Here is a 14,386-nt window from a genome sequence, read left to right as displayed (position 1 = left end):
CGCAGTCAGACTGCGGGGGTCCCGATCGGTAAGTGACAGGGGACTCCCCCTGTCACTTACACTTAAATGCCGCGCCGCGGCATTTAAGGGGTTAATGACATGCGGCAGCGCGATCGCTGCAGCGTGTCACTACCGGTGAGGTCCCGGCTGCTGATTGCAGCCGGCCCCCACCTCCTATGAAGCGCGCTCCGCTCCGGAGCACGCTTCATAGCGGGAGAAACACCCAGGACGTATAGCTACGTCCAGGGTCGTCTGGGGACAGACTTCCATGACGTAACCCTACGTCCAGGGTCGTCTAGGGGTTAATAGAGATGAGCGAACCTCGAGCATGCTCGAGTCCATCCGAACCCGAACTTTCGGCATTTGATTAGCGGTGGCTGCTGAACTTGGATAAAGCCCTAAGGCTATGTGGAAAACATGGATATAGTCATTGGCTGTATCCGTGTTTTCCAGACAACCTTAGAGCTTTATCCAAGTTCAGCAGCCCCAGCTAATCAAATACCAAAGGTTCGGATCGACTCGAACCCGATTCGCTCATCTCTTACCCTTAACCCATGATGACGCCAAAATAGGTAAGTGGTTATAGAGCATAATTATGATAGGGTTTCCTATGTGCCCTCTGTGACTTATATAGATGTTGCCAAAAAGGGATATGAATGTAACTGTGTCTGCACAGGCAAGGACCCCATTTGCTTTAATGACTTCAACATACTGTAGTCAGTCATTAACTACGTTTAGGTCCTTTCCCACACATATACTTCTGCATCAAAGTTAAAACATGTATACATTCAGGAAATGACCCTAGCATTGTCAGTAAAGCCAGTGAGGAGCATGCCAGTATGCACGAATACATCAGCAAACTTTTTTGACAGTTTGGCAACATATACGTGTCATGAAGAGCACACTGATGAATCTTGAGTTAGCATGGCATCTCTGTAAAAAAAAACAACATTATTTTGTTATACTCTGCCAAGTGGTTGTAAAGTGGCCTGCAGTTTGTTTAAAGAGACTTGGTCAGTAGGTTTATGCTGCCCTATTTAAGGGTAGCAGAAACTAGTGAGAGAGAAGCTGAACAGGACGATGTATCACTTACATTGTTCTGTGCAGCTGATTCACATATATCCTCCTGAAAAACAAGGACTCTGAGCACCGCAAACTAGTCCTCCCCATATTATATGTGCGTGCGCAGTAGTCCTGGATATTTATGAGCACCAGCTCCCTTTGTCCACCGTCTGCTGATTGGCAGCAGTTACCTATGCTGTGTATATATACTGTATAAAGGCAGACAGCTCAATCAGCAGCCAAAAGATGGGAGGGAGTACTGCAGCACAAAGCCTGTTCTCCTGCATATCAGGAGAACGAATGAACAGAATGATGTACTTACTACTATGTTCTTTGCAATATTTATGTCCCTAGTTTATGCTGTCCTCATTTAAGGCAGCACAAACCCAGTGATAGATTCCCTATATGGATTTTGTGAGCATGGTGTGATATTATATTTGATTTGAAATGTAAAATAGAGTAAACACATCTGTAGCATTACTAACATCTACTGATATCCATACTTAAGAACCAGAGGTGATACAAAGCCCTGTTTGCTGATGGCATAAAAGTAATCTCTAAATAGCTGACTTTCCTGAATATATAACTATAACTATTACTATGTGTTACATGGTAGCTGACATTGTGTTTTTTCCCCTTTTAATTTTTTATGCGTTTATATATATTTTAAGGGGAATTTATTTTTTGGTTGTGAGTAGGTTATTAATTTTGTAAACTTTTTTTTAATGTATTGGTGGTCACTAAGGGGTTAAATATTTTTATAATATGAATAAGAATTGGTTTCCTGTTCTATTGTGTGGTATGTTCACATCCTGAAAATTTCTTTATGGCTTAACTGTTTATAGCATGCAACGTCATAAAAACCTCAACAAAAAAAGAATCTATAAAATTTGCACTATTACTGGTTCCCATAAATCCACCTAAGTATGTAAGGACTATGATTCACGTGCAAGTGTGTGAATTGCAATATATCAGACAGATTTTGCCATAACAACTTTATAAAAACTACTTGTATTGATAAGTGAAAGGAGAAACAAGTGCACATCATGTAGCAGAATGGCAGTAACCTTGACCCCAGTTATCCCAAGAGAAATTGTGTAAAGGCGCTCAGAGTTGTAAGAGCAGAATGTAAAACCCTATTGGAGGTGCTGTCTAGATATAATCAGCAAAATGCGAAAATTAGATGACACTGTGTATTCCTTCTATCTCCTGCTGCTTCTTCATATCTTGTCTATAACAGCACATCAATCACAAATAGATGGAAAATATTAATCTCCAGGGAGTTTGTTGTTACATAATATAGACACAAGGCACCTACAACAAATTGGCTATTGTCTATGAACAGTTTTGTCTTACATTCAGGTTAACTTTATCATTATTCCTCTTAAAATGGACTTATTTTTCAAACGAATGATTTCCAAACAACATAAAACGTGGAATTCATCAGACAAGCTATGTTTTGATCAGTATTGTTTGTAAAGTCATTTACTGTACTGATAAATGTTCACTGGAAAAACATCTTTGTATAAAGTTTATTATAACCAGTGTATAAACAAATCCCCATGACCAACAACAAATAATTCCCAGCCTTCATAACGAAGATGTTTCTGTAAGAGCTTGTTTTTTGCAGGACAGGTTGTATTTTATAATAAATTGTTTGGAGGTAGATATACAGTAATTATATTATTATAATGACATAATGTATTAACAGATATTTATACATTTCCTTATACATTTGAGGAAGATTGGAAAAAACTGAAATGTTGCTCAATGTTTTTGATTCATTTCTGCAGCATTCATTTAGTGTAAATGGCATGATAATTTGTATGTTCACACTTACCGGATCCGCAGCTGATTTTCTGCTGCGGATCCGCAGCAGATTTCATTTAAATAACTGAACACAGCATCAAATCTGCACCATCAAATCTGCTGCAGATCTGCTACGGATCCTGTTGGTGTGAACGCACCCTTAACATGTTTATGCTTAAAAAAAACAATTTACCTCTTTGCTCTTGCACCACTATTAGCTATCATTGTGCCATTGCAAGACTTGGGCAGGGCTTAGTGACGTTAGATGCGCCCTGCATAGGCTAGGGCACTGTAGACCATAGCCTCAGACTGTGCAGAGCCTGGAGTTTTTCTTCTCTATTACTACCTTAGCCAGTATAGATCTTTTGCAGCCCTGAAACTAATTTTTCTTTTTGCATTCTTTTCCCCCTCCTTGCCATATTTATTATATTTTCTTACTGATAGAGCACTAAGAAGACTTGTTATATGCAAGACTAGTTGTACTTTTTAATTGTATCCTTGTTCCCCTAAATGTAATTAAAAAAAATATTTGTTGAGTGAAATTAACAAAAAAATTATTTTTCTGCTGTATGTCCTGCAAAAAGTACTATTCTTTCCATTCTAGAGAGCAGGAGAAGTTTTCTATAGGGATTTGCTGCTGCTCTGGACAGTTCCTGTCAGGGAAAAAGGTGTCAGCAGAGAGCACTGTGTCTGGACTGGAGAGAATACATAACTTCCTTCAGAATACACAGCAGCTGATAAGTACTGGAAGACGAGATTTTTTTTAATTTAAGTAAGTTAAAAAATATCTTGATTTGAAAGAAAAATAAATTGGGGTGAACAACCCTTTTAACTTTACTGCAGAGGTCAGTCACATGAAAATGTTATCCAATTTATATACTATGGCCCAGATTTATCAATCTTTGTTAAACAAAAATTGTTCCACATCAACCAATCAGTGCTCAGGTTTCATTTAACCAGAGGTCATAAAGATATAAGAATGAGTAGTGATTGGCTGCTATGGGCAGATTACACTAGCTTTACATAGATTGATAAATAGCCATTAGAAGGCCTATGGCTGCCATGGCAACTAAAAGAAATCTTCAATTCCTTTATGGGGACCCCAGAATGCTAGGCCCACAGTGGGCCATCACTGACAGTAGTATCTAGATGGTTTAATAATGGACAGTGGGCTAGCATCTGAGTCAAATACTGACCACAGCTAAAAGCAGCTGGCAGGAGCAGAGTAGGGAAAGCCCCCAAGCCATTTCCATACCTCACTAATGCTGCAATACCATAAATGTATCCACAGAATGTTAAGGAATTAAAGGGGTCTTCCCATATAACACTAGGATATGTCATCACTTTACAGTAAGTGGCCAGCCTTTTGGACCATTACCATCCTTGAGAATAAAGGGGACACATTCCTAGGGCAGTTCAGTATCCCCTTTTGAGTTTACTGCACTTGGTTGAGAAGATGGAATTCCCCAATCATGAAATAATAGCATACACTGGCAATATGACATCACTTTATAAGATGGGAAAACCCTATTCAGGGATCCCTACAAAATGCTGCAACAGGTAATTTTAGCCCCCTACCCCCTACATCAATATGACACAAGGAAGACGAGTTTGTAGAACTGAATTTCTATACAACACTATAGGTTCTACTTTTAGTCCAGCACAGGTGTATTATAAAATGTTTGTTATTTTTCTCAGTAAAAATTAAGTGATAGTCACCTACACCCATTCTGTGTCTTCCCATCATTTGATCATCACCACTTGTTCTTGCTTTCGAGTCGTCTCAGCAACACTTGCTCATTCAGCCAATCACTGACTGAAGTGGGCCACTCATGCGCCCTGCGAGATCAGGTCCTGCTAAAGCATTTGATCTCGATAGCAGGAACAAGTGGTCATGATCAGGGGATATGAAGGGGATTTTGCCCATTGATAAATGAATCACCTTAGATAGATTTTACAAAGTTATAAGTCTCTGTTTTGTATTAAAGGGGTTGTCTTCCACAGACAATAGCTATTTTGCAACAGAAATCATCTGTATATGTCAACTATTCAAATGAAAGGACGACTATTACGGGGTAATACGGTGCTCCCTATGACATGCCTAAGGACAGGGGGAGATTTATCAAACATGGTGTAAAGTGAAACTGGCTCAGTTGCTCCTAGCAACCAATCAGATTCCACCTTTAATTTTCCATAGAGTCTGTGAGGAATCAACGGTGTAATCTGATTGGTTGCTAGGGGCAACTGAGCCAGTTTCACTTTACACCAGGTTTAATAAATCTTTCTGTCAGAAAATCCTGTTGGATTCAGACTATTGTTCAACAATGCAGCTATTTGTGTGAGGAACATGGGAATAACAAATATACTCAAATAAATCAAAGAGCCCTGAGTAAGACTCCATCAGAGCCGCATTAGTGAACCATGTTTTTTCCGCCATGATGATATGCATTTTTTGCACAATGATTCTGCATTTGGAATGTTTAATGTTTTGGAGTAAAAGTCATGTGTTTTATGTGAAGACCGGAGTGCTGGCGAAAATGTTGTTTTTCTAATATTGTAGAAATCCAAGCCTTGCACCGAAGGTGGGGGAAGCTGCTATCACAGTTAAAGCAAACATTGCATTTAAGATATAGTATTTGCCCCCTAATCACTATATGCATTTAGATTTGCTGCCACAGTTCGAAGGAAATTTAACAGCCTGTTAGAAGACTATTTCTATAACACAAAGGGCAGTAAGAATGTAGGTAAGTTTCTTACCTTCACCCTCGTGTTTTTTTTTCTCCTACCAAATCTTAAATTTAATATGTAAATTAGGTGGTTTAGTGCACTAGGGAAGGTCCTACAGCCCTCAATGTACCAATCTAGGCCATCTGCCCACCCCTCTCCATAAATATTCATCTAACATTCTGCAACAATGATTCCTGAAGGGGTGTCCTCAGAGACCACCCCAGTCTATGAAACAACTAATTTACATATTAGATAAACTAAAGGTTTAACAAAAACTGCGCTGAGGAGGAAGTTATGAAAATTATTCAGCTGCCTTCACCTGGCATCCAAAGGAGCGTCTCATTCTGGTGCATATATGGAACAGCAAAGAATGTGTAGTACTGCAGTGTACTGGAGGGGAAGGCGGCGCTACTAGATGATCAGTGCATGCACTTCACTGTATCACTGTATATTGAAAATATTGTAGCCTTGTGGTCATTGTAGCTTGAGGGACCATTGTAATATAAGTTAGTACTTCAAAACATGGCCACTTTCTTCCACAAATATCACACCTCCTGTCTCCAGTCTGGTGTGGCTTTGCAGCACAGTTCCACTGAAGAGAATGGAGCTGAATTGTAATATTACACACACAACATGGAGACAGGTGTGGTGCTGTTTTTACAAATAATAAACCATTAGCATTTAAAGGTAACATATTATATATAACTGGGCATTTAGATATTTGATGTTAAGGAATCAAACTTTCTATATTTTTTTTGTACTGTACTTTTTGTTTTAATACATATTCATGTTATGTGTTCATGTTACTGCTAGTACAGTAATTTGAGAGTTCTGGTTGTTGTATGCCACCCGTCCTAAAAACACTAAAAGCAACAGTGCCCCCTGTCAGGAATAATAAAGTACTGCAAGATATAAAAAAATGGTGACATCTATTACATTAGTTTTGCAGTACTACCCACAAAAATTATTATTTTTTTAATATCTTACTTCTCCAAATACAATATTCTTCTTTAATTTATTTTAAAATCTTGTGTCTGTCACAGAGAAAAGGTTGTAGATTGTACAGCTCTCTCTCTATGTTTTAGTCTGTCATTTACTTTATATACTGTATGTTTTTTAATTTTATGTTTCATTTTGTATGTTAACCCCTTATCATCTGTACAGCGCTCTGGAATCAAGGGTGCTTTAAAAATAAATAATGAGGCCAAGTAAGTTCTATTTCAACTGCAAGGGCAACACTACAGACTGGTTGACATTGTCATTACAATAGAAAAAATAGACTACTTCCACTACATTTGTATTAGTACAACAAATAAAATATGGCAACTCTGTAGAGACAGATGTCTACATTACCCCCACTATTTTTACACTTCCTTCAAGAACAAAGGTTGAAGCATACAATAGGCAACACAAAAATTCTAATGAAGTATTTAGATTCATAAGATACACTGTTTTGCATACTGCAAGTCAGTTTTATCAGGATATCTTCTATTCTGCCCTATAATGACTATAATAACCAGAGAAGGATTATCAAGACCCAATGTCGTCTGCTTTGTGTTTACAATGTAAAGGTAACAATAATAGCAACAATGCACCCCTGTTTTTAAAAATGTTTCATTAGGTAGTATGCAGAGATGATAAAGCTGTGATAAGGTGTATTAGAGAGCAGAGCTCTGAATTGCTTCTAGTGCACTGAACAGGCAATGTCACACTGAATGTAGACTAAAGGGCCATTTCCCCACAGTACAATGCCATTATTGATTATTAATGGCCTTTCAGTTCAATGGCTGTTAACAATTGATAATACATATTACACTGCTGTTAAATAAGAGCATTGTTGTGCAAAGCTCACGAGATTCTGCAGATTGTGGCATATTCCATTCCAATAGATAAATATCCCCAACACCTACCAGTATTCGAAGCCCTATATTCAGAAAACCAATATGTGAGGAGAGAGATAAGTACACCGGCTTACACAATATACCACTGATAAGATTCACATGTGAAACGCTAATGCTAGTGTTATGAGATTTTATTTGGGTAAACCCACACATGCGTATATATATATATATATATATATATATATATATATATATATATATATAGTCCTCTATGATGTTCATTATAACATTTGAAAATGAATGTGCAGGATTTTCCTCTAGTTTTCCATGAATGCTGATCCAGCAGGACTCATTTCATATTTTCATATTGTTGTGCATTCCAGACATGAATATTTACACAGCGCTGACAAATGAGCACAGAGTCAATAAAGACCCTGATGCTTTGTTTACGCTTATTAGCCAGAGAGAATCTTAAAAGTAAACAGGACAAGGAACGGAATTCAGATTCCTTCTCTCTCCTGCTCATGGTAATGTAGATATAGATGGCTAATTTTCATTTATGCAAACACTTTGCTGAGCTGCTTGTGTGTTGCTTTGTGGAAAGGAGTGATAAGATTCAAGCATCACCTTGAGATGTGCAGTGTGTAACCAGATTTCTTTGCCTCTAAACTGTTGTAAGCGTACATGAGTAGACTCAATCCAACCTGTTCTATCCTCACACAATCATTTCTCACACTTCTACTTATAATTTGATCCTAATGACTATAAAATCTACATGAGGCATATTAACCATAAGAAAAAGCATAAGAAAATTGTATATACACGGCCTATATGATGGCTGAATATGATGGCAGTGTATAAAACAGGCACTTTTTTTCCTCTTGTTTCTCGCATATTTCCTCTTGGGTTGCAAGCCTTTGCGGACAGGGCCTTCCCTCCTTTTGTCTTACTTTGTTACTATGTATTGTCTGATATTGTGAATCTATGCATTCTCTGTATTGTAATATTCTGTGGAATATGCTTGCACTGTATAAATAATTATCTAAATAAAATTAATAAAAAAAAGGGGGAAAATCCTGACACAATAAGTGTTTTTTTTTTATAATATCTTCAGCAAATGGGATATCTTCTCTTCCATTCCTGAATGGTAATGGTAAACAGGTGGCAGAATTGTCTGACTAGCTTACATATAATAGCATTGTTGCTGTTCTAATATACAATGCAATATGTAATGTGAATAATTGCATTTCTGCATAGATTACTTCACATAGAAACATACCTGCTGCTTCCCTACAGCGAGGCTGTAATACTTGGGAATTTACACCTTTCCAAGAAAAGTAGCAGCTAAATAGTTAAAATAATAAACCTTTACCATGGTAACTTGTATTCTAAAGCATTTTCATGGGTTGATATTAAACATCTAAATATAAGTGCCGAAGTGTAAGTATACAGAATTGCAACATTTTATTACTGTTTGAATATAAATTTTATATGAAGTTTCTAATACTGTGGGACAAGTCTGACTACTGTGTGTGAGAAAGGTTTATAGGCTTCACACTGACACATTACATGTTGTATATAGATGTATCCATTTATGTAATGCCTATTAATCAGGACAATATTGGCCCCTTCATAAAACATTAACTTACTGTCTTTGTCATACCATCAGTATGAGTTCCCTATAAAGATGTGATAACCCTGCGTTCATATGGTATAGAATATGCTAAGACATTTAAGGGTTTACAATACTTAGAATGGAACAGAAATAGCACATTGGCAATAGGCGTTCTAAAGTTTGTAATAAAGAATAAGGAGACAATCTGCAAATTGGTGACTGTATTTTTCAGGGTGAGGTAAAGCCTTGCTGAGTGCTCTGCTTGGCGTCAGCTCAGCTTATATTCAAACCTGGAAATTCCATTGGAAACAGTCTTTTCTGCTTACATATAAGACATAAGATAAAACCTGGTTTGGCATTGTCATTACTATCTAGATGTATATATTGACGAGGTGTGAAAGTTGTGTTAGTATAGCTACATAGTGTTTATTTTTCTTTTATATGGGAAATGTTGCAAGTATTTAATTACACATATTACCACAAAATTCCTATGTGATTTAAGCTCATTTTTCATTATAAGATTTGGTAACCAAAATGATTGATCTCATGCCCTTGCCTTCTATAGAAATGTATTAAAGGTGAGTACTAGTCTACTGTGCAAGCTGTCAACAAAAAGGATTATTTCACAGCCTACATTGTCATTGAGAAGAGAAACCTCAGACATGAAAAGGGATTCTGTGTATTTCCTTCTACATGCTCTGTGCTGAAAATGTTAATATCCATTTCCTGGGGGAGTTACTGAACCACTGAAGTATTTCTCCCTTAGAGCCTATATCATTTATGGAACTTTTTTTTTATGGCATGGCACATTAATAGCATTGGCATTAACCCTGTTGCTAGAGGGCCCTGCAACACAGAGAAACTGTTCCACTGAAGAGCAGAGATATTTTGTGTATTATACATAAAACACAACACTTTCCATAGATTGACTAACAACAATTATATACAAATTTGTTCAATAGGAAAATAAAGAGACACTAAGGACCAGAGAGAAGGAACAATGCACACATACTGCCTTTGGGTACAGAGACACTCGGGGAAATGAAGAGGTAATTATAAATACAGTCCACAGACACAGACCAACCGACCTTGCCGTCTGAGTCTTCGTTTCCTGAGGCCAAAGATTCGCACTTTGGAGAAGATATCCACCAGGTTGCCATTGCAAAGGCCTCGGTTTTTGCTTGGGCTACTGCGCCTCTTGCTGGCCGAAGGACGGTCCAAGTGCTGCTCCCTTGCCTGACGCTTTTGACGGATCAGTCCACTTGCAATAGCTGCTGCCATGCCACCTCCCGTGCACCCTTACCGGGCTAGGAACCTCAGAAAGGGAGGGGCTAGCAGGAAGTTGTGGTGGGACACCCCACCAGGCTTGAAAGAGAGCCCAGAAAAAAAAACAGTCTGTGGAAGACACAGAGAAATAGGCCAAGGGGCTCAGCCCCTCTGCAGAATGTGAAGCATCCCCCTTTTCCCTGTGTCGGATCACTTTAGAGAACCAGTAGTGAAGTGTTGAAGAAGATGGAATATGATAACCCACAGATGTCTCCTTTATCAGGAGCAGTAAACATATGAAGTACACAGACAGTATATGTAAGTATATATATATTTATACATACATATAGGTAAAAGAAAGATACAAAGCTAAAGTGTTGGTATGTTTCAGAAAGAACTTCTTTAGCAGCTTTCTCTCACCTCTTCCACTGAAGAAACTGGCATCTATGCTTGGTGGCAGGGCAAAGCTCAGTGAGGGGGGCTAAGCTTGGCTCCTCAGTGCCACCCACACACCAGACAATGCCTGCTTCTCTTTAGCAAGAGAGCTGAAAATCTGGATGAAGAAGATGGTTAAAGAGAGGAGGAAGGAGTAGGAGGAGGAATGGAATGGGGGGGCAGGCTTTTCTCTGGCATTCGCATGGTCACAGGCAGCAGGTAAACAAAAGCTAACGCATCCAGTTCAGCAGCCTTAAGACGATGGTCTTGTGCATCTCTGAAAGTCCATGCCTCTTGATTCTCTACGATTTCAGGCACCAAGAAGCACTGCATGTGAAACAGCATCAGGAGGCAATCTTCTTTCCTGCACGTTCTCTAATCAAATCATCCCCTCCTCTTCTCTCCACCCCTTTCTTTAAAAAAAGCAGCACAGCTTTTGCAATTTTCTTGAGAAATTGCTAGTTTATAACAGATCCAAGCTTCTTGCTCAGTTGGTGTTCTTGATTGTAATGCCTTTCTCACCAGAAATTAAGCATGCTTAACAGCAATCTTCTGTCTGGATTGCTTTTACTGCTTGCAGAGAAGGACTAGAGATAATTCCACCAGAAGCCAAACAACCTCCTCTCTTCCGTTTACCCTTTCATTTGAGAAACAAGTGTCCAGAATAGTAAAATCCCCACACCACATTACTGTAAAGTTGCATGAAGCTCCCTCCTGGTGCAATGAAAATGCTGGTTTTCTATAGTGGCAGTGGAAACAGATTGAAAATGTATGCAAAGGAAAGCAGCAGGAAACAAGCAGGGAGACAGCAGTGGCACAGCATTAGGAATTCACAATGCGACGATTCCACAAGCAAGAAACTAATATATAATAAGAGACAAGAGATAGCCCCCGTGAATGGAGCATGACAAGATGTGAAGCATCTGACAGCAGCAGGAGCAAAAGCAGCAAGTTTAGCAGCTCAAATCCACAGGAGTGTCATCCCCAGACACCTTTGTCTTACACAGTCACACGCAGGAGGAGAGAGGAGTTTTCATGCCGTACCATAAATGTGAAAAATTACCCACACCAATAGTTTTAGCCTAAGAGCTTCTCATCAATCTGTGTGCAATTTCAGTTGCCTGACTTCCCTCCCTACCTTGCTCTATTTGCATGTTCCACTGTGATAAATGTGTGAATAACGCAGAGCGGCTGCAGACGAGAAAAGAAGCGTGGATGGCTAGAGATGAAAAGCTTTCTACCTAGATGCATACAAATTATAAACAACAGTGTGATAAAGACTTGAAGCTGAAAAGGGTAGTGCTGCGAAGGGAAAAAAAAACACCTACGGCGTAAATGTCTTGTGGCCTCGGATCTCTCCCACGCACCTCAGAGGCTTCCAAATTCAAAACAACTTACAACTCCAGAGACAAACACAAACTTTTATCTTTATTTTTTTCCAAATCCATAAACAAACTGGAATCTTACAGACAATTTACAGCTTTCCAATTCCCCAAGCTGCTCAGAAGGGTTTTTATGGGGAAGTAGATCTCCATTTCCAGATTCAGTGGCATAACTAGAATTTTCCAGTATGGCTGCAATAACCAAGAGAGAATTTGTGTTTCCTGCTTGTCTTCAGGCATTTCACATCCATAGGGGGGTTGTGAGAGTATACATAGATGCATAACAGCTGTAGGGCACTGGAAAAAGACAGGTTCTCTCTTGGACATTGTGCCAAATGATTGGAAGAATCTGAGTAGCATACTGTAGCTCAGTCCATTCTATTGCTTGGATTTCATATGGAACTTCTCTTTATATCAGGCAATTGGTACCTTTAACGTACCTTTCCTGTGTACGCCAACCATTGAAAAAAAGTACTATACCTGTATGTGATGGTGGGTTGTTTTTATATAGTTGTGAATGCATACATATACATCACAAAGTCCTTACATTGCTATACTGTGCATTAGGCATTTGTTCTTCATCTGCGACCTTATTCACAATTATGGTCACACAAATTGCTGCAATCCTATTACAGTATATCTGACTTCACAACATCTTGACTTTATACAATAGGCGGAAAGCTACAGGATGTATAGAACATAAGAACCAGTCCCTCTAACTCATTATGGAACAAGTTGCTAAATCCAAGCTTGCCCTAATATTGATTATATAGATATTACGATATAAGAATATACTAAAAATGCATGTTTTATAAACTAATTATGAATACATAAAAGCTTTTGCTGAACTATGTAAATACAGAATACAGAGAGATAACACTGGTCCACTTGTTGGTATTCCAATCTTAAAATATTACAAAGTATAATCCTATGGAAGGTCAATTACCAGTAATATCTTATTATGCAACAATGGATAGCTAATACTATATGATGACGATGGTATTAGTAATAATAGAAGTAAATAATGTGTCAAGCAGGTGACTTTACAATACAAAAGGAACTACTGAGTAAAGGAATTAACAATATAGCCATTCAAGCTTCCTAAAATGTATACATAGCTCATATATCCCCAAATGACTTGATCAAGTCATAAATAAAACAAAAATGGTAAATATTAAAGATTTTTTTGACCTACATCAATAGTCCACCTTGTATTTGTGCAGTGTAATTGGACTGGTGGAGCTACATTTCTTTCAGCACCAGGGACAGCTCTTATAAAAAAGGATATGTAAACCGTTCTAGCATACATAAGAATCGGAAAGGACCACACTGTATTTCATTGCAACAAATGTGAAATACTCCGTACTTGAAGGTTTACAGTGGTGTACTGTATATTGTGAAATATTTTGGCATGAAGAAAGAATACGAATCTCTAGTTTAAAACCCCAAAACATGTTAAAGCCCAAAGATCTTTAATATCTTGATATCTTTATAATATTTGTAATTAAAAGAACAATAGGAAATTTGCAATTGTGCATGTATAACAAAAATGTTTACAGTTCTAGACAAGCCTGTTATATTTCAAAGAAAACTCAAGAGAGCCATCTGCTGTCTTAATATATAATAACAAAACATAAGAGCCACATGGCGGATTTTTTTTAGACAGACTGATTACTTGGTTAGAAGGCAGTCTATAGCATTGGTTTCCTTCCCTAAGGCTCCTCAGCTGTGGAAAAATACAAAATAACAGTAAGATCTGAATGCTGAGACTTGTAGTGTTGCAACATCTGGAAAACCACTGTTTGGAGATTACTGTTGTGTGGAATTCTACATGGTATTTTGGAAATTCTCCTATTGTATTATTTGTACGACCCATTTTTTGTAAAATCCATCCCGTGTTAATAGATCGATTCAGTAAACTGTTCTATTTCACTACTGCAGAATATCAACCAATTATTCTATTACTTTCCCAGTGTAACTAACTTATAATTAATATTTAAACTTGTCAACAGCATAATAACCAGCACACAATGTCCAGGAAGTATATTCCTATTGTTAATTATATTAACACAAACATTTCTACTTAATTTGTTCCATGTATTTGTATATATTAGTTAATGAGGAGCCCCATCAACCAATTATACTATTATTTAATTTGTTAACTCTTTAGCAAATAAAGAATTGGAATTTGATATTGTTGGAGGCACAGTTCTATGTATTCATGTTATATGTATTCATCTGGAATATTC

General features: G+C 37.9%; 1 protein-coding gene across 3 annotated transcripts in view; it reads right to left on the bottom strand.

Moving 5' to 3' along the window:
- FGF14 (fibroblast growth factor 14) overlaps window positions 1-14,386 on the bottom strand; it is a 428,168-nt gene that overhangs the window by 163,356 nt on the left and 250,426 nt on the right. Inside the window, exon 1 of one of the 3 annotated variants that reach the window (XM_069972353.1) lies at window positions 10,143-10,335. The exons of 1 other annotated variant lie outside the window; for it this stretch is intronic. In XM_069972353.1, coding sequence (XP_069828454.1) covers window positions 10,143-10,335 — 193 coding nt within the window. Of the gene's footprint in view, window positions 1-4,594; window positions 4,630-10,142; window positions 10,336-14,386 lie in introns of those variants that run through there. One more of the 3 variants, XM_069972354.1, reaches the window with a different exon arrangement.

This window comes from Dendropsophus ebraccatus, chromosome 5 (genome assembly GCF_027789765.1).
Source record: "Dendropsophus ebraccatus isolate aDenEbr1 chromosome 5, aDenEbr1.pat, whole genome shotgun sequence".
NCBI lineage: Eukaryota > Metazoa > Chordata > Amphibia > Anura > Hylidae > Dendropsophus > Dendropsophus ebraccatus.
The sequence above is the reverse complement of the archived record's forward strand: the minus strand, read 5'-3'. Positions and strand labels throughout refer to the sequence as shown.